Source organism: Nymphalis io, chromosome 9, assembly GCF_905147045.1.
Source record: "Nymphalis io chromosome 9, ilAglIoxx1.1, whole genome shotgun sequence".
Classification (NCBI taxonomy): Eukaryota; Metazoa; Arthropoda; class Insecta; order Lepidoptera; family Nymphalidae; genus Nymphalis; species Nymphalis io.
In genome coordinates this window covers 6746400-6768458 of record NC_065896.1, presented here as the reverse complement: position 1 = coordinate 6768458, position 22059 = coordinate 6746400, and the positions used below count along the sequence as shown (strand labels likewise).

General features: G+C 31.0%; 2 protein-coding genes across 2 annotated transcripts; both read left to right on the top strand.

Annotated features, from left to right (window-relative positions):
• Nucleotides 1-102: 102 nt before the first annotated feature.
• On the top strand, nucleotides 103-7603 carry LOC126770898 (uncharacterized). Its single transcript, XM_050490507.1, has 11 exons — nucleotides 103-211; nucleotides 285-623; nucleotides 703-884; nucleotides 1179-1850; nucleotides 1974-2142; nucleotides 2271-2434; nucleotides 3918-4071; nucleotides 4411-4562; nucleotides 5719-5803; nucleotides 6964-7079; nucleotides 7266-7603. Exons 1-11 carry the CDS (start codon nucleotides 103-105, stop codon nucleotides 7437-7439), a joined length of 2316 nt encoding a protein of 771 aa, XP_050346464.1. The 3' UTR covers nucleotides 7440-7603.
• Nucleotides 7604-10631: 3028 nt separating this feature from the next.
• On the top strand, nucleotides 10632-21544 carry LOC126770520 (sodium-dependent nutrient amino acid transporter 1-like). Its single transcript, XM_050489943.1, has 14 exons — nucleotides 10632-10733; nucleotides 13412-13582; nucleotides 13832-14108; nucleotides 14468-14681; nucleotides 14758-14801; nucleotides 15069-15216; nucleotides 16534-16612; nucleotides 17956-18059; nucleotides 18960-19146; nucleotides 19321-19497; nucleotides 19647-19746; nucleotides 19851-20030; nucleotides 20128-20225; nucleotides 20673-21544. Exons 1-14 carry the CDS (start codon nucleotides 10731-10733, stop codon nucleotides 20844-20846), a joined length of 1956 nt encoding a protein of 651 aa, XP_050345900.1. The 5' UTR covers nucleotides 10632-10730; the 3' UTR covers nucleotides 20847-21544.
• The last annotated feature ends 515 nt before the right edge of the window (nucleotides 21545-22059 follow it).

Below are 22059 nucleotides of genomic sequence, written 5' to 3'. Positions count from 1 at the left end.
TGGTGACGTTCTTCAGTTTATAGTATTCTTTTTCTAATATGACCTCTGTCAGAACAACAGCTTGTACTGTCAAAATATGATGGAACACAATTTTTTCTTATAATGAATTTGAGTATATTTTTGATAATATTAGGTTTTACAGAATTGGTATTTAGTTCAAGCATTACGTATAATACGGAAGATGATTCTTGCCACGTTTGTACACTCTCATGTAAGATTTAGCAGGTGTGAATTACGTTATTGAATTATATGCATGTATGCAAACTTTTTTATATATTTTATAGATTTTCGTCGTAAACGTGCATTATCAGAATATACAAGGTGGTACACTAATTTAGAAACAACACAAGAATTCATTGTTAAAGTTTTAGACGAAGATGTATCTACCGCCAAAAAACCTATCGCGGCTGTGAATATCCAACCATCTACTAAAGCTCAAGAAAAAATAATTATTGGTGGAGCTATAGTACCATCTCCAACTACAGGATTTACTTTAGACCCTTCAAATGAATATACACGATTTGTCCCTCCAACTACTCTTACTGTGACAAAAGTCGATGGAAACGTAGTATTAGCACCGATAAAACCATTTAGTAAAGTAATTCCACCAATACGACCGAAAGGTACGCAAATGTAATTTGACATAAAATAATTATAATCATATAAAATCTTAGTTAATCTTTACGTTTATTATCTTATAAGGTATTGAAATTAAGCATGGCTCAGGGCGACATCCACAGCGTGATGAAAGTCCACCAGCTAGTCCTCAATTTCTACCAAGATCTCAACCACTTCTACCACGACAATATGCACCTATAGCACCGGTGTCTTTTACGCGTCGTCATACAATTGGTCCTCTTACTCCACGTACGGTGGATAATTTTGTGAGTGCATAAATAAATACGTTATATTTATAAAATAGATAAAAGTAAATAGTAGTATAGTAATAGTACTTTCTGTAAGATCGAGTTGCATGATAGTAATGAAAAAGTATCTGGTTAGAAGATGTCGCACTTTATGACAGACTACAAAGAAAGATGAGAAACTTGTCGCTACTTATTTTGTACTAATATATGTATGTTGTGTATATATAGATATAAGATAAAATTATTGTTTGGAATTGTTTTATTGTTTTTATATTATTTTATCATCTAATTTTTGTTTTTTAACGATTATAGATATTGCGTAAAACAACTTTGAGGCCTACAAGGACTTTCTCTTACCCAGATATTGAAATGCCCACGAGAACGTCAACATTTAGAAATTTGTTTTCTTTTGAATATACTTCGAAATTGTTTGACGATTCAAAGCCTTCACGGACAACTCCATCGATTCAAATTAACCCTCATCTCACGTCATTAAGAGCCCACGCAGAAGCAGATGATAATGAAGATTCTAAAATGCTTGATACTGAAGATAAAAGAAAAACTAATCAATATATTTTTTTTGAATCAGCCAATAAGACTTTTGAGAAAGAAAATCAGTTATTTTACAATGATTTATTTTATAATGACGATGATGAAACAGAGAGCTCTAAAGGCCAGAAAAGTACAACAGAAAATGAAGACAATATTGACAGTGTCAAACCTGTTAAAGATGTATCAGAAAATGTTCTCTACTCCGACATTTCTACTAATAGTCATGATAAAGATGAGACAGGCAAAAATTATGAAGATGAGGACGAACTAGAGAATGAAATTGTTAATACTACTGGTAAATCTATATTTGGAGTTGCAACCATAAAAGTTCTAAATAATGTACAGAATATTTCCACTGACAAAAAACGTCCAATCTGCAGCGTCTTAAGATCAAATCCCCTTACTTTTAGTACACCACTAACTTTACATGAGGTACTTATTTTAGTTAATTGGCTAGATTTCTATCCACCTGTTTATGAAAATAATATTCGTTCCTTATGTGAGTCAAATATTTACTAGATACTATAAGCATTTTGGTTATTAATTTTTCATCAGATAGTATTGCAATTAAAACAATGGGCGGAGGAAAGTTCTATTGCTAAACGGCTGGATATCACAAATGGAAATTATACCGTTATGGAAAATCCAATCTATATGATGATAGTTGACGATCCAAGTAGTGGCCAAACTGTTTCTGCTAAAAAAACTGTCATGATCGTTGCAGGTATGAATGAAATTGTGTATTATATTTTATATACATATTGATGATTTTTTATATTTGTATAAAGTATTTTTATAGGTTTAAAAAGGATTTTAACGAAAAAAAAATTTACAACAATACGATTGTTACAGGGATTCAGGGAAAAGATCACCATGCAGTAACAGCTGCAATGTATGTTTTATACCAATTAATTGAACGTAGTGAAGCCCGCTCCGATCTGCTGACAAAATTTCGTTTCTGGATTATTCCTGTTTTTAATCCTGATGGATATGACTATTCAATGACATTTCCAAATGTAAGATTTACATTGTTTATGTATTGCAATTAATAATTCCACTTGATTTATGCTCTTTGTAAAATGCTCACGATCATCAAACTTACGATATCAAGGTTTAACATGTTGTAATGCTTATTATATAGCACCCAAAAATATTAATGTTATCGTTAGCGAGAGAAGCGATTGCTCAAGGCATCAGGTAACAATGGGCGTGAAGATGTAAAAAATCAATTTCCAAGGGCACAAGCGGTGTTTGATTTTCATAAATGTAGTAATTATTATGTAATATAACATTAAATGAAGTGCAATTTATCAAGATCATCATCATCATTAAGATCATCAAGATCAAAGGCCAGTTAAATCCATTGACAGTGAATAAGCATACATTTATGTGCACAACGAATTAACAGTGCTGAAAGCTTCAGGTTATAAGAGATGAAAAATCTATATGTAATATTTTTTATTACCTATAATGTCTCCTATAATCTCATAAAGGACGTATAGCCTGAATGTATCGATGATAAGTATGGTATGCGTGTGCGTACTTGTAAAATTATTAACATTAATGATAAGTGTGATATTGAAATTATTGAATTTTACTGTGATAAAAAGTAATTCTTATCAAAAAATTACCATAAAATAATTTATCTTACGTATAGCCTCGATAACAACATTCTTACCATGACGATACTGATAAAATATAGATTATTTAAATTGGATAATTATTAAGAAAGATACGATCCGTCATAGACATATAGGTAAGAATTTTAAGTTCGCGGAAAATGATTGTGGAAACCTATTTTGTTGTATAATACTTCTACTGCTGATAATTATGCTGAACTGTTGCTGCTGCCGCTGCTTTTTTATGATTATTATATAATGATTATTTACCGGTGAAATGCCTCATTTAATGTTAAGGAAGAAGGATCCCATAAGGGCTGCGTCGGATTTTTTCAAAGCGATGGTTGTGAAAAGCTTTATAGTGTTTTCAAAGATTATAATTTTCTCTCGATATTAATTTTCTTCAAGGCAGAGAACGTGACTAACTAAAATGATTTTAAGCCAACGTTTGATTTACATAGAGTGGTAGGATGGTGATGATCTGGAATGGAACATTGGAAAATAAGAAAAAAAATGTTGTAATTATTATTTACAAAAAGGCACAATTAAATAGTTGAAAAATATATAAAGTTAGGTTATTGTTGCTGTCTAATGCTATTAATGCATAGTTTTATTTTGCGCGTTTTGTATATTTTTCTATAGTGAAGCTGTGGTTATGGTATATGGTATGGTATATGGTATATGGTATATGCGGTTATGGTTTGATGAATGATGTGGTTGAGGAAGGTTTCTGTAAAAAAAGATTGGAATGTCAAAAAATAAAATATTTTTTACAAACACAAGCATAACATAAACTCTTTAAAATATTGATTCGTAATCTAACCCTGAATTCAAGATCAATTAATATAAATTTTGCCTTGTTCTGATTTTTCTTAATTAGCGAAGATATTGGTCTAAGAATTTACGACAGTCATGGGATACTTGCAAAGGACGTGATACGTGCCGATCTTGTGAAGAATTTGGTCTCAGATGCACAATACAGCCCTGTTATGGTGTCAATCTCGATCGCAATTTTGAATACCAATGGATACCCCGTAAGTAATTTCTAACACAAAAACAACTACAATCCTATTTCTTTGATATCATAAGATATGCCTAAGGGACTTTTTTAAGTTAAGTACAAGAACACCAGAAACACTAATTCCTTTAAAAACATAATGGTGGTCGGAAAACAACCCACCAGTAAAAGCGTTTGCGAGGAAGATTTATTTGGTTACTTCAGGAGACAGATGGCCCTAAAAATTTCTTATCTTTATCTTACTATATATTGAACCATCCCTTAATAAATGGGATAAGTACAAATAAATAATTAAGATGAATTAGTAAGTCAAGAAGCTAATTTTAAAATATTAATTCGATGAATTGTATTACAGCAGAAGAGTTGCGCGCTGAACACCCATGTGGGTCGCTGTATGCTGGCCCTAGGCAACTAAGTGAAACAGAGACATATGCCTTAACACACTTCCTTCACGAACATCGGACACCGCTTTTCGCCTTCATTGCATTTAAGGAAGGCGAAGTTCTTGTAAGATTTTCTAAAATCACTAAGCTATTCTTCAACAATAGTTGTTTTAGTTTGTTTTTATTTTCATACTATAAATAATAATATACATCTTATTTTGAAGATATAAACATAATGACTGAACTTTTCATATTGATAGGAAGTCACTATATTTCGACTATGATTGAGTATATAATAATATATATTGAGTAATTAAGCTTATTACACAATTACGCTGTTATCCCGAGATACTTTCTTTAATATCCCTAAACATATTTACAATGGTAATCGCGCCACGCGTAGATATCTAAATCTATCCGGGTACGTATATATCTATACATGATCCGGTTACGCGCGTCAGCTTACTGATCCTATTTCTCTATTCGGTTCTTCGATCAGACAAACCTGGACATGGATGGTTGTTTAAACTCAATCATCTAAGCTACACCTAAGCTACATCTAAGCCAAAAACGTACGATAAAAGTCAAATTTGCATTTTTGTATGATTACTATGTAAATATTAATATTTTTTTGTCTAGGGAATATTATATCCATACTCGCACACAAGTAAAAGACGAGCTCTCGACCATATTCACGTAAGTACTAAATTTTTAGGTTTTTATTTCTGTATTAAATTTTTATTATTCAGCAATTATTCTACCCCCTTTCTATTTATATTGTTCTTTTAAGGTTATGAGTGTAACCACGAGTAAAGGGATATAAGATCTTGATCTCATGGCAGCCACCACCACTGAATACCTAGTAGCTATTTACCATTCAGAATGCCGCTTCCAAAATAAAAACACAAATATCATTGCATATTATAACGAACCCCCGCTGTCTGTCCGCATGTCCGTTTGTCTGAACGTAAATTTAAAAACTACCGCACGAATTATCATATGATTTCACCAATAGAGGGAGTAATTCATGTGAAAACTGTAAGAATATAAATTATTAAGGTGTTCTTTAAATTGGCTGAAATATGAAGATGATTATTCAAGGTGTCGGAAAAAATCATACCGACTCGGAGCTTTAATGGCCTGCGACGCGTAAACCGAAAGAGTTATAATTATTATGATACGTTATATGTATTATTCTATCTATGCGAAGCCGGGGTAGCTAGTAGTACTAAAGTGCCTGCTTTAACACACACACACACCTATATACATATTTATTATAGAGACCACGTGCTTCACGAGCTGCGTCCGCCGCTTTCAGTATAAGCGGTCGTATGTACGTAGCTGGACAAACGTCGGAATTTTTACGTGAGTTATGTTAATTAACAATTAGTATATTAATTTATTTATAAAAATACTGTTTTAAAGGAGGTGACCTAAAATGATATAAGATATGTCCTTACACACTAAATACCAATGGAAAAATTGGTTACGACGCCTTATCGTGTTTTGTCATCTAATCTCGATACGATTTCAAAGACGAGTAAAACAAATTATTCTGTATATTTATATACTTTCAGATACATTTTGTACTTAATTCTTTAAAGACTCTCGTCTTTACTCTTTGCAAAATGCGTTTGTTAGGTTTAATTAAAATTTATATTGTATGAGTAGAGCTTAGAAATATTAATGACTTAGCAATTTATTTTCACCAATCAAAACTACCTGAATAATATATTAAAATTAATTTTTAACATTTTATCATGTATAACCGCAAAATTATAAAAAGCTCTTAAACTCTATAGAGAGTATTCAAATATACCGCTGAGGCAGTGTTTGTAACAAACACATTCGCTCGTCCGTTTTCTCGTTAATTGACGTTGCAAAATTAGTCTACATGAAAAGTATTTTTATGTTTACTGAATAGTATATAGCCTATATTATTATATATGCTAAAGGTTAATTCTAAATATTGTTAAAACCGTTTTTGAAATCAGATTTGTAGCTTCAGATTTGTAGATTTGATTTTAAACTACCATTATGTGACTATACATGATAGTTAAGGATTAAATGACTAATTATCATATATGTATATGTATAATATAAAATAATCTCTTTAATAGGTATTGCACAAAAATGATTAAACGAACATTATAAAGTCCATTACCAACAAAGTAATCAGATGTAGATAAACATTATAAAATTAAGTTATTCAGATTAAGTATCACTTAAAATATTCTGAAAAAACTATACCATTATTCTATCCTCTTATTTATACACAATTTCAATAGAAGTTTCCCCGTTTCCTTGCATGCCTTTATGTAAGTGCGCAATTTGCAAAAATCTATTCTAACCATTCAATAATTTTTCAATTAAATATAGCTACTAGTGGATCATAGCGTAAGCGTGAAAAAATATAAAATTTCAACTTTTTATATTAGTATAGACACAAGACCAGTCTGGTATATTGTTCATAAAACAGATTAGCATGTAAAGCCGTTTCCACTTTAATGATATATTTTGTCTAGCGCTTTATGCGGGCGGCATTGAAGATTGGGTGGATGGACATTTAGGAATAGACAATACTTACACGGTAATGATGTTTCGACCCAACGATGTTCAAAACTCTAAACTTGCGATGGAGGTAAATTATTACTTTTATATATATAATTATTATTATATTTACAAACTTTTGAACTACAGCGATCGTTGTTTTTCCCCATTTGCTACTATTTCATATATTCCACATTCCACAGAATTAAATTAGACAGTATGTCATTAATGTTCTCTCTACAAGAGCACATGTTATTAATAGTCACCCTTTTCATAGCGTGTTGTCCACGAAGCTTACGCAGCCGTTGACACCTTACTCCTGCAAAGCATTGAGCCAGTCGGACCGCCTCAAGTAACACTGACTAGCGATAAGGCGTCACAATCAGCCGTCCCTTCAAAAGGCTGTGCCATTATAGTTATTTTCGCTATACAGTATATTAGATATGGCTAAAAAGGTTGCTGGATCCTGATTGTGATTGTGATTTCAGCTAGGAACTAAGAGTTTGTCTGTTATTTGTTGTCTTTGGCAATTATAGGATTGATTATGTATATTCATCATAAATAAATTAAACTTCAATAATTCAAGTTTATGTATATGAAATCCCGACAACATTTGCCTAGAACTGTTTTGTTCAAAAATATTTTAGATCATAATATAAAATGTTGTCGCTTTAATAATTAATTGATTACATACTAAAAATAAAAAAATTAAAAAAAAAATGTTTTTTATTAAAAAATTTACATATAAGAGCTCTTATTTTAATAAAAACATGTCAGATCGATAGTAAAAAATAAGAAACCCATTTAAAAATAATAAAATGTTTCAATATTGAAAAAAAAGGGTCGCCTATTTTAAAATCAAAAAAATATTTAATGCTTCAATGTATCGTAAAATAAAGAAATAGTCGTGAAAATAGCGTTACATTTTAGGTAGTGTATTTGATAACACAGTCAGTGTAATTACTTAAAAAATTATTACCTGAGTAAAGACTAGCTTTATATAAACATGTACGTATAACAATAATAATATCCTCGGACATTATTCACACACGGCCATCTGATCCCAAATTAAGCAGAGCTTGTACTATGGAAACCAGACAACTGATATACTAAATATACTACTTTTCTTTTGTAAATACATACTTATAAAGAAAATTACATCCATTCTCAAGACAAATAGACATGTTCATGCACACAAGTGTCTGTCCTGGGTGGAAATCGAACCCACAACCTTCGGTGTGAAAGGTAAGTAATTCTACCAACCACGCCAACCGGCTCCAAATACTATTACTCATTAAGCTAGGAAAACATATTCTTCTCTGACCTACCCCACATATAATTGCATTGCATTTGTTAAGTCTTTATCGATTCGGATTTTTACAAAGGTTTTTAAATAAAAATTTGAAAATAGGTAATAATAAGCTTGTATTTTGACCCGGAAATTAAAAAACTTTCAGCCTTCAAAGATGGAACAAAATAGTAAAAAGAAAGTGTAGTGTGTAAAATTTAGATATCTTCATATAAAATGCACAAAAAATTATACAGTAAAAATCTATATATGAATCACTTCTATGAATTTACTTTAGACGTATTTATCGTTTTTCATATTATATGCGTATCACATAAAATTTGTAATTAATTATAACCTGATATGATTAAGAGAAAGATAGTAAAATCACAAGATATATAGATTAATCTCGAGAATTACATAATTTACTGTTTTGGAAACATTTTAATTGTTTAAAAATATTATTACAAGTGAAGATAAGACTTTAACATTAAATGTAATGTGAAGCAGTGGTTAGCGAAATTATCTTGTTCTGTCTTCTAAAACGTCGAAGGATGCCTATCCTTGTCCAGCTGCGAATACTCATACCCTATATACTGGTAAAATGTTCACTGATGAGAAATAATGAAAAATAAAGGTAATATAAGTATAATAATGGCATCTGATTCAATTACTACGATCTACGCATGAGATATTGTAGTACTGGTGGTAGAGCTTTGTGCAAGCTCCTCTAAGTAGGTACCACCCACTCATCAGATATAAGACGGCTACGCGATTTCGCGTTCGCGCTTCCCGGCTTTCCCCGAACGGTATCGATTTGTCATAAAATCACTTATTTTCATAAATTAGTAGGATTGAAGTCATGATGTAATATATGTTATTATACTTTAATGTCTACGAGTAAAATATTTGAAAAAACTTATCTTGACTAAGTGCTTTTTAAATTGACCTTGAACCATATTAAAAAATACTTGAAATTCATCTTATTTATAAAAAATGTAGATATTTGTAAATTTATTTTACTTACGATAATATCAGTGAATTTCGTAACATGTGCTAAAATAATTAAAAAAAAGCCTTGACACCGACATACATGTATATATATAATAAAAAAATATTTAGTCGTAATATCTGACTATGGATATTAAGTTAAAAAATTATGCCACACCGTTATTTATTAAAGTAACTTTAGTTATTAGTAGCATTTTAAAATTCGACCCTACTCCGGAAATGTTTCCGGAATAACTCGATATTGCCATATCAAATTTACTTTATATTATGTCAAGGTGTTGTTGTAAGGTTATGCTCACAATGTAATCGATTTGATATAAGTGTAATTTTGTACCTATACCTAATTTATCTAAGAGAGACGGTTGGAGTAGTCACCACAGACTATTTCATTTTATACAGGTACGATAACTATTAAAATTAACGGAAGCATTACGATACCGTATCATTTTCGTTCAATAAATTTTATACAATATGTCACAAAGTATAAAAATGTATACTGACATCATTTCTTTCGATACATGAATATAATAAATAGCAATGACAAAATAATTAATTTCGTTGTGACAAGATAAATTGATACGATTTTTTGTAATCCCTTTATTATATCATTTTCGTTCTAAGCATGAAATAATACAATAATTTTAAGTCAAATTTAAATTTTAAGTCAATAACTTTATGAAATATAGAGCGTTATACTTTCTTATTGCTTGTCAAAAAAATCAATCACTGGTTCGGAAAGAAATACCTCAGGGTTGAATAGAACTGACTAAAACTAAGCAGGACTTTTTTCTCGTCGATAATACTACAATAAACTAAGTAACCTTATATTTTTGAAATGGCTTAAAGGCAATTGTAATGTCCTACAAAAACAAGTTTCTTAATGATTTATTGCAGTTTTAATATTAAATTATGCATTATACAATGTCCAAGAGAATATCTCTAAACGTATGTAATCGAGTAACGGAGTAATAGTAAAATGTAAATTATAAAAATATTTTGTGTTTTTATTGATGGGGTAAAATTGAATACAATAACGAAGAAGTGGGATGAGGTAATCTTTGATCATTTAAAAGGATTTAAAAACCTGCTAATGTATAAAATCTATTTACAATATATTGATTTAAATGAAATAAAGAAATAAGAAAAAATGGAATTTTATATAGACTACAAATTGTTTAGACTACCAAAAGTTTATCAACACTCAGATTTAAAATACATTTTTACAATATAATACCTACCTATCAATTTCGTCAACATTTGAAGCAATTCGATATAGATTGCAATGGGTACCAAAGAGTCGAGCTGACAGTGATAGGAATTATTATAAATCATTGAAAAGAGCCGCGTCGCCCCACTCCAATGTTATTAGTAGCTTTGTGTAGAGTCGCTAACACCTCCGTATGAAAACTAGTGAAGTTCGAGGCGCGGTGGGATTTACCTAAAATGGTAAGACTTTTATTCCAATTTTAAAAATAAGGATGTTGTTTAGTAATCATATTTTGTAATTATTGTAAGCTTTTGTTCGACACTTAGTTTCATTGAATTTTAAATATATAGTAACCTTGCATAAAAAAATTAAAAAATAGTTTTTTAAATTTTTATTTCAAAACTATTTTTTAATTACTTTATTTTTAAATGTAGGTATTTATGTATTACGATTTTTTTCGCCCGAAGTAACATTTCATATCAAATGGTCTGTCAAAAAATTTTTTTTTAATGAATATGTATTCTTACTAATTATCATTCTTTCTTTGATAAAGAATTTTTAATAAAAAAGTGGGGCAAGGTATTGTTTCGAATTGAATATATATTCAAAGTATCAATAAATATTTATTTAAAAATATATAATAGCAATTTTAGAAAAATAGCTTAGTTATTTTAGGTTACATAAAAACCTTATTTAAAAAGCAAAAGCTTATTTGATTGTCGAGTGTACGATTATAAAAGTTATTCGCAATAAAGCTATCGTTAATTATGTTGATTCGCTAAACAATTTTATCGCTTAATGTGTTATTATTATTTATACATATACCTACATATTATAATATCGTAGTTGTCTAACTTAAAACATATGTATATTTACATAACTTTATAACTAATAAGTCAAAAAATAATAACAATAATATTCCTTATCATTGCGATATGAAGGTCAGATTATATCTTTAGAGATAGCGAAAAACCATCACCTGAATAATTTGTACTTAATTAATTATCGGTAATCTATTATACCTATGAATTTTATCTCAATGTGAGACTTGGATATACATATGTAATATAATTTGATGATCATTATCTTTCTGTAAACTGTTTCCTTAATAAATAATTTATAAACAACATAGTCATTTCAATTATTATACTAAATTTAAACAATAGTAATAAGGTTACATTTGTATGAAAACTACGCAAATCCAATGTTATTGTTTCAAATTGGAAATGATGGTTTATATAATTATAATAAATATACATTTTTAATAAATAATACAAAATAATTTACATAAGAAATAACTGTTACGAAGCCCGTTTAACGTAAAAACAATAACAATTGTTTATGTACATGTCGGGTCCATGACAATTGCTTTATAGAGCCCATCACGACATTGACTTATGAATTATATTATGTTATCATTTGTACAGTTTGACATAATGACACCAGTAGACGTGGACTAATACAATATTAGAAAAATAAGAGATTACTCTACAATAAAATATACGTTAGGTATGTAGATATGGTAACTGGAACTCTTTTGGTTTACACGGTCTTCCTTGTCCAAGGAGTTCCAGTAGGCTTTTCCGTCACGTTTCTTTTATTCACTATACACTGGTGTCCTGAGAACTGGGACTGTTCTATTATGGGACACTGTATGTTTTGATATTTTGGCTCCGTCTCTTATAAGGGAAATATTAGTTGGAGTTGAAATCCTATGTAGTTGCAACTCTTGGAGTAAGACTGCAATTGCTAACATTTGTAAATATGTAAGGTCACATCTTATAATTTGATTGGTAATTGATTGGCTCATTAAAAACTCATTGGGGGTAAGCGGGTAGCACATATATTTGATGCTCTTACAATATATTATAATATACTTAATTGTATTAGTATTGGTGCAGATATTAAAATGCAAAATCTTGTTTTTAAGGTATTATTATCCCATTATATACCTAGCTCGTTATGTCAAAGTAGATTGGGAATTTGAAACTTATGCGAAGCAGTCGTTTGTGTCTTAATTGTTACCTTAAAATAATGTGCTAAAAGCTGTAATATTATGAAATTAATATGTTACCAAGTAAATATATCTAAGCTATCATCGGCTTTATTAATATTGTAAATGATTTCATTATTGATAATTAACTATATTACCAAGTAATCAATATTATAGTTATCGATCCTAATCAGGTAATAATATGTTCCTATGAAATATAGCCATGTGCTGCATTGCTGATCGAACTTTTTTATCTTTGATATTTCAATGCAGATTAGAATCGAATCTATTGTCATTATTTGTTTATCGTTATGATTTGTTTGGACTGTCAGCGCAGTTTGAAGCTGCATGAAAATGGATTTGAATTTTTTACAAATAGGGCCGCATCCAACATGCGTTTGGGTGGTTAATGCGCTTGTAGTTCTTACGTGTACAATTAAAAACAAATAAATTTAATTGTAAAGGTTTAATCTTGGATTAAATCGTTTCTGTTCTACTGTTAAGGAATAATAGTAAATGGCATGGCAATAAAGCGGAGTTAATTCTATGTGGACTCCATTATAGAAACAATAGCCAAATATTGTAATGCAACAATAAAACCTAATGATTTATTTACGCCTCGTTAATAAAATGTGGATTTATTTATTAGTCACTTATCTCTATAGCATTTTGTTATCGATTTTAGGTTGTTTTTGTTTTTATTTAAGACATTAACAAAAAAATAAAATGATGATAATTTTATTTTCTAGGAGCTTGTAAGAGTGAGTAGGTAGCGTAACATGAGAATGTATAATAAAGTATTTTTTTGTGATAACGTCGAAGTTTTGAAATAGATTCTTGTTTAAATAACGTTTCCTTTTAAAAAATGTTTTGAATTTTACTTTCTACGAATACCTAATAAGTATTTCGTTGGTTTTATTTCAGGCTGACACTACAAATAAGGTTGGTGAACTAAATCCAGGTTTCGTACATACAGAACCGTCACCAAACCTTGGTCAATTAAATAATGGATCTTCGGAACCTAAGCGCTCTAAGGAACATGGCTTGCCACCACCCGTACTCAAAGTTCCATTAGAAGAAACAAAAGAAAAATTGGTAATTTAAATATGCACATACGTAAATTTTAAATAATTGTAACTGTACATCATTCATAAAATTTATCATAAGTTGTACATCGCGTGTGGTCAAAATTTGCTCAATTTTTGTTTTGATAAAAATCGTTGGTATCTTTTGAATTATATAATTTCATAAATTTCATAGCCGTCTTTTTATTATAAAACACAAGAAAAATGTTTGTCACCTTTCATTCCCAAGTATATATTTATTAAAATAATATTGTTTTAGAAAAATAATGACGATCCGGAAGATGGTGAACCCGAAAGGGTTATGTGGGGAAATCAAATCGAGTTCCTTATGTCCTGTATAGCCACATCAGTGGGTCTCGGCAACGTTTGGCGATTTCCATTCATTGCCTATCAAAACGGCGGTGGAGCTTTTCTTATTCCGTATCTAATAGTCCTTATATTAATAGGGAAACCTATGTATTATATCGAAGCGGTACTTGGACAATTCAGTAGTAGGAACACAGTGAAAGTCTGGTCGATGGCTCCTGCGATGAAAGGTATTTATTATTGTATTATTAGTATTTATTAAAGGTAAATTTATTGTTATATTGCTATTATCAATTTCTTACAACCGGCATTTATGTATGAAAAACGTGCAAAATATAACTGGCGTGTATAAATTCTAAAGAATTAAATATATATAATTACTTTGTTCTATTAAATTATTTCAAAATACCTATATAATATAAAATATATACTATTAAACAGTGGTTCTCGGTAGAATCCACATTCAAAATCGGTAGAAGCGCTTGACGACTCACTTGTAAAAGTCTATTTGAATAGAAAACATTTTTTTTCCTTCATTTTGATCGATTTGAGTTGTTTGAAGATTATTTTAATCTGTTCATCATTCCAGGAACCGGGTATGCGCAGTCATTGGCATGTGGATATATTCTTTCGTATTACGTTTCTATCATTGCCTTATGCCTATACTATTTGGCTATGAGCTTTCAGCCAACATTGCCATGGGCGGTTTGTGAACCCGACTGGATTAATTGTGTACCTTCTGGAGCGACAGAGAATATCACCCTAAATGAAAATTCGACTAGTAGTGCCGAACTATATTTCGTGTGAGTTGAAATTAAATGATTGATTATATCAAATCTCTCACGGCGTTTTTACTAATCAAACAAATTTTGTTTTTAGACGAACGGTACTTCAACAAAGCGATGGAATTGAAGGCGGTCTTGGTAAGTCTATTATTATATTTTAAACTTTTTTGAGTTTATTATATAGTAACATTATATTACAGTTAACCGATCATAAAAAAACAAGTTTTTTTCAATGAGTTATTGATCGTAAATAAATAATATATGTACTTAATGTCCACTAAACAAACATTAAACAATCAACTTATATGGAAGTAAAATAAGAAGGTGTTGCTATGAATAAAAAAATAGATTAGACAAAAAGTTGTAATCAAAATGCAATAAAATAAAATATTTGTATATTTTCAGGTTTGCCTATATGGTACTTAACCGTCAGTCTCCTAGCTTCATGGCTTTTAATATTCGTCATCGTATCCAGAGGTGTAAAAAGTTCAGGAAAAGCTTCTTACTTTCTCGCGATCTTTCCCTATGTTATTATGATCATTCTTCTTATCAGGTATATTCTTTAATTTTTTCTTTTATTTTTTTCTATTTTCAATAGGACAGACTTTTTGTTTTATAATTCACATAAAATTGACTTGTTGGTACGGTTATGTGTAAGCCCGCCTGGATAGGTACCACCCATTCATCATATATTCTACTACTAACAGCAACACTTAATGTTGTTGTGTTCTAGTTTGAAGGGCGGGTGAGCTAGTGTAACTGCAGGCATAAGGAATAAAACATCGTAATTCCCAAGGTTAGTGGCACATTGGCCATGTCAGAAACGATTATTATTTCTCAAAGCACCAATGTTTTGGGGCGATGGTGACCACTTACCATCAAATGGACCATTTACTTGTCCTCCTACATAACAAAACTTTTTAAAAATAATATATAAGTATATTAAATTATTAAATTATCGTACTAAAACAAATAAAACTTAGTATAACTATTGTAATGTATTGTCTCCGGCCACCAAAAGAGTGACAAGTCCATCATAAGCGATTGGATGGAAATGTTTTGTAATTCATTGCAAGCCTTGACCTTGACAGTGAAGTTAAATGAATAACGGATATAATAATTACATTCTTAACGTCACATAAATGATGCATTTATAAATTTTGTTAAGTAATAATATTAAACGCACTAATCTCGATATTATTTGAATTAATCCCCATATGTTATAATCATGACGAAGATAATCCACAGCGAATAGCAGATAATTTTATGACGCACGTTGATCTCAATCACAAGGGTACAAATTAACTTATAGTTCATCTTTATTATAGTCGGTTTTAAATTGGTATGCAGCCGTCAACAAAATTTGCTTTGAGATTAAATAATTATGTTTGCAGAGTTTTGACTTTTATCTACGAATAGGAACCAATAATTTAATGAAGGTATCCTAGTCGAACAGATTTACTTGGTGGTAGGGCTTCGTGCTCTTACCGTTTATTCTACCGATTACTTAGTATATTATTATTAGTTTATACTTAGTATATTGTTGTGTAATTGCAGGCACATAAAAATAACTTCTTAGTTCTTTCTCTTTCTTCTTCTGTTTTCGTTCTTAGTTCGTTCTCCAATCCGCATACCAATAAAAAAATAACGCAATGCCTATGCATACAATTAATCTGCCAGTCTTAGCACCGTGTTATCTAATTTATAAACTTTAACAATATCGTAATTTAACACCATTCATGGATGATTACGATCCTTTTAAAGGTTGTTTTATATTATGTACATAATATAATAGAATAAGTAAATAGAATTAATAATTATAACAGATTTATTATATATTTATTAGTAAATAAATACGTTTCTATTACAGTACAGTTATACTACCTGGATCTGGACAAGGTATTCTGTTCTTTATAACGCCGCAGTGGGACAAGCTACTTGAACTTAGCGTAAGTTAAATATCCGATCTATTTCTAAATAATTACAGAGGGTTTTATACAATTCTATCGCATTTTTTGTATTTAATATATTTTAATCTCAATTTGTAATAAAAATAATCTACATTATATAAATCTATTAAAGATAAATTTGATTAAATGGTGATTAAAGCAGTGAAATTACATCTGTGTGCAATTTCCTTTTGCGCAAACTCAGATAAAAATTGTTTCAAATAAATATATATTAATCCAAGTGATATAAAATGTTTTTGTTTCGTGTTAATTGCCCCGTTGGTGGAGTATATATATATATTAGACTGCATATTTCGATATTCAAGTTTCAATCTCGGGACCGATCAAAATCAAATTATGGTTTTACTGCCAAAATTATTTGAGTAGCAGTTTAGCGTTTAGAAGTAGGCCGGGTATCGCGATATGGGAGTGAAGGAATAGAGAGTAGATCTATTACAATTATGCACTATAATATAATATGCACTATTAACAAGTAGGTATTCGTTGAGAGTGGCCGCCGTAGCTGGAATCAGTGAAGAGACATAATCCCACATGTAGAGAATATTTTAACATAAATACCCTCTATGTTTTTGTTAAAATTTTATAGGTATTAAGAGATAGCCTAGTGGTTAGAACGCGTGAATCTTAACTGACGATCGTGGGTTCAAACCCGGGCAAGCACCACTGAATTTTCATGTGCTTAATTTGTGATTATAATTCATCTCGTGCTTGACGGTGAAGGAAAACATCGTGAGGAAACCTGCATGTGTCTAATTTCATTGAAATTATGCCACATGTGTATTCTACCAACCCGCATTGGAGCAGCGTGGTGGAATAAGCTCCAAACCTTCTCCTCAAAAGGGCGAGGAGGCCTTAGCCCAGCAGTGGGACATTAACAGGCTGTTACTTAAATAGTTACCGAATCAAGACAACGATTAACATATTTGAGTCATAATTTTTAATATTAATTATTTTTATACCAATTAATAATACTTTATAGTAAGTACATATATAAGTAAAAGTAAAAAGTAAATACATCTTAGATGTCATGTTTGGCAGCGCATTGATGATGTACTTTTTTATATAAAAAATAAATAAATAACAGTGGTATTAGGTATTATCAGTACCGCTCTAAGTCTTTTTAATCTATATACTTTATTAGTGTGATTGCATCCTGATTGCAACTCACACATAACCCTTTGGCGTATTGTCAAATTATAGATATACTAATAATATATTAAGATGTTCCAATAGATAAACAACTCAGTTACACATATTCCTATCATAAAAAAGTAATATTAATTAAGAATATAAAAAAAATAAACGTGACTTAATTATTTTAGGTGTGGTATGCAGCCGTTACGCAGGTATTTTTCTCGTTGACAGTATGTACAGGACCAATCATCATGTTCTCTTCATACAACGGCTTCAAACAAAATGTTTACAGGTAATATTGACAATATATAAAATTATTATTTTAAGTAATGAGTTTTTATTTAAATTATAAGATTTTGTTCGAGCCTTGTGTGAATATTATATTTCTGTCTTCTATTAGTGCTTTCTATTAAAATAGTTAGCAATATTGTTCGGTTTTTCAAAAATTTACTAACAGTACACTCTGTCACTTTTTGTTGACAACTCTTGATTTATCAAGAATACTTTCTACTACATTTACGTCTTGGCCTCAATAAAATTGCTAATAGTCCTATTGTAGAGAGACAGCTTTATTATGCAGACCTTTAATTTTGATAATTGGGATGAAGCAGGCCTTAGGAAATTACTATTATTGCTTATCAACTTTATTAGTACATCTTTAACAAATTTCCTGGGGCGGATTTTTTGAGTGGCCAATGATTTTTATGAGTGTGATGAATTTATAACTAAAGCTGCAAATATTAAATTTATTTCAGCTTAAGACTAAATGGACCAATTTTGCAAAAGAAAACTTACAATTAAGAGAAAATTGTCTTCAAATGTCTAATAATAGTCCTCCAGACCGATTTCAATCTCGGCGGCCGATCTCAAGAGCGAGATTAGCCAACTGCGCAGGACATATTGTAGTGCACAAGTGTGTGCGCAAACACAGGTGTACTCTCTATTCCCTAACTCTCATAATCCGATGGGAAAGCAATCCGACACGACCGGAAAGAGTTCAGGTGCAGGATCAAAGGCATAAAGTGCTTTCGCGGCGAGGCACGGGAGTGTACACACTTCCAACTTCTAGACTCCGGGCTGCTGCAGTTTTTCTGTCGAAAATTGTCAATAAATTTTTATTGGCTCAACCTGGATTTGAGCCTAGGACCTCCAGTAAGAAATATGAATATTAAGAAGAATGTTTTCATTTTAGGGACGCCATGATTGTCACAACTCTAGATACATTTACAAGTTTGCTTTCTGGTATCACGATTTTCGGCATTCTGGGTAATTTAGCGTATGTTTTGAAAAGAGAGGTTAACGAAGTAGTCGGATCTGGAGGCACTGGTCTTGCTTTCATTTCCTATCCTGACGCCATCGCTAAAACTTTCCAACCACAGGTATTCTTTAAATGTATTACTTCTACAAATTTTAAATACAGACGTACATTTCGATAGCTCAGTACGTATATAAATCATATTTATAATAGTATCAAATAAACTATTCGTGTACATACTGAACTTTATAGTCTTACAAATTTCAATTCATTGTTTTGAATAAGGAATTCTTTTCAGTTATTTTCAGTTCTCTTCTTCTTGATGATGGCTGTCTTAGGAATAGGTTCCGCTGTGGCTCTGCTTACTGCCGTGAATACTATCCTCCTGGATGCTTTCCCCCGCGTACCAACTATCTACATGTCAGCAATTTCATGTGTTGGTGGCTTTGGCATCGGACTTATATACGTTACACCTGTAAGTATTTGTAGCATTATTAATATTGAATGAACTAATGACTTATCATCCCAAGTTAACCTGTCCGAAACTTTTAGGAGAGTCTGATTCTCTGTCTTATATTGTGTCACAAAATTGTTGTTCTTATAAAATATGACGGATATTTTCAGGGCGGTCAATACATATTAGAGCTTGTTGATCACTACGGTGGAACTTTCTTTGTACTCTTCTGTGGTATTGTTGAAATTATTGGTGTATTTTGGATTTATGGTAAATATACAATTAAATATTCTATTAAATCAGTGAAAAATAACAAAGTACTAAAGTAATAATATTATATAGCTGTATTTAAAAAAACAATGATATTGTTTCAGGTCTTGAAAATATTTGCCTTGATATAGAGTTCATGTCGGGTCTTAAGACATCTATATATTGGCGTTTCTGCTGGGGTTTCATTACGCCAGCTATGATGATGATTGTATTCGTTTACGCCCTTTTATCATTTGAAGCTCTAGTATTTGGAGGATATTACGTATATCCGACTCTGGGATACGGTATTTAACCTTTCATACTTTCGTAGTGTAATCTTGCCACTAACTATATAACTTCTTTAATTTATAATAATAAATATGCCAAAACAATTTGTTACAGTTGCCGGATATATCATTTTATTCGCCGGAATTTTACTGGTTCCTCTCTTCATCGTTACAACCATGTTTAAGTACAAAGACTCTGGCAGATTTTTAGATGTAAGTAAAATAAATTAAGATTTTATTTAATCTAACTTTATTACAGAAGCTGTGATTTCCTTCTAAAATATTATAATATAAATTCTAAAAATAATATTTAGTAGAAAAAGGGCAATATAATGCCCGTAAATATTCTACCGAAAGAAGCGTATTCCACCAAGTTGCCCAATGCATGTTTGTAGATATACGTATGAGAATTTCATCCAGGGCCTGCAAGTTTCCTCACGAGTCGTCTTTAACCGGCGGGCCTGAGATGAATTATATACACAAATTAAACAAATGAAAAGGTGTTTTGTCCACTGTGCCCTTTGGGCTCTCTGAGCTCATTTTTATCTCGATTTAGTATAAATTGAATGAAAGTAATATCATTAAAATATTACATGTTTCTTTTCTACCGACCGAATATAATTTTTAACTGTTATTTTAATTTATTTTATCCTTTACTAGATACTCAAGAAATCTTTTAGTTCCAAATCATCGTGGGGTCCCCGTGCATCAAGTAATAAAAGAGAATGGCAGCTGTTCAGAGAAAATGCTAAAATGGAGCAACAAATAATGAGAACTTCTTGGGTCAAACACATTTGGTTTAGTTTAACGGGTGGATACAGACGTGGAAAGTAACGATATGTACATCATCAATTGTGTAGATTAGAAATATGTTATTAGAGTATACATCACCAGTCTCGGGTTTATGCCTAGGCCAAAAAGTTACCGGCCTAGGGGCCCGGCTAGCCGAGGGGCCTCACCCAGCCAAGAATAAAACATAATTTTACACTAACCATTTCGGAATGGGGGGCTTAGAATGTCAAAGTGCCTTGGATCTCTAAGTCCGGGATTATATATCACACGAATAAATTAATTTTGAAGTATGTACTAGATTGATCTGGAGATAGGTATGAAAATATTTAATATTATAATATTTAGTGTTACGTTAACGTTAAAGGTTAAAGGTCGTAGTTTTATTAATCTCGTCATTATTGTTGTAGTTTAGACTCGCAATATATAAAGATGACAAAGTATAAAAAGCTATGTATGAGTGAGACCAGGTTATTTCATTAATTTTACGTAAATAATAAATATATATTAGGATTTTCGAAAGTTCGGCATAGTTTCGTTAACGCTGGACGCAACGGTCGTTATACACGTAGTCACCCCAGGCTTCGTCAATACCAACATACCAATACCGTACCGTAACAGCCTGTGAATGTCCCACTGCTGGGCTAAAGGCCTCCTCTCCTCTTTTTTGAGGAGAAGGTTTGGAGCTTATTCCACCACGCTGCTCCAATGCGGGTTGGTAGAATTCACATGTGGCAGAATTTCAGTGAAATTAGACACATGCAGGTTTCCTCACGATGTTTTCCTTCACCGTAAAGCACGAGATGAATTATAATCACAAATTAAGCACATGAAAATTCAGTGGTGCTTGCCCGGGTTTGAACCCACGATCATCGGTTAAGATTCACGCGTTCTTACCACAGGGCCATCTCGGCTTTTACATACCAATATATATGTAAATTACTTTTTATTTATTGAAAACTTATTTAGTTGATAAAGAAGCTCTTTAATTTGTTAGTACTATCAGTAGCAGTGCAAAATTAGTTATAATTTAAAAACTTTTCTAACAATTATTATAAACATTGTATTTTGTTTATTTATGTTATAAAAAGAAAATCTTTGATAACCTGGACCTGAATGACAAAAAAATACCATTCAAATTTAAAAATAAAAACATAGCATATCTAGCATTAAGTAATGTGTAATAATTATTTCTACGTATGTTTTGATGGCTGTGTCTTAATTATAACATAAATAATATTTACTAGAAGATAAGATA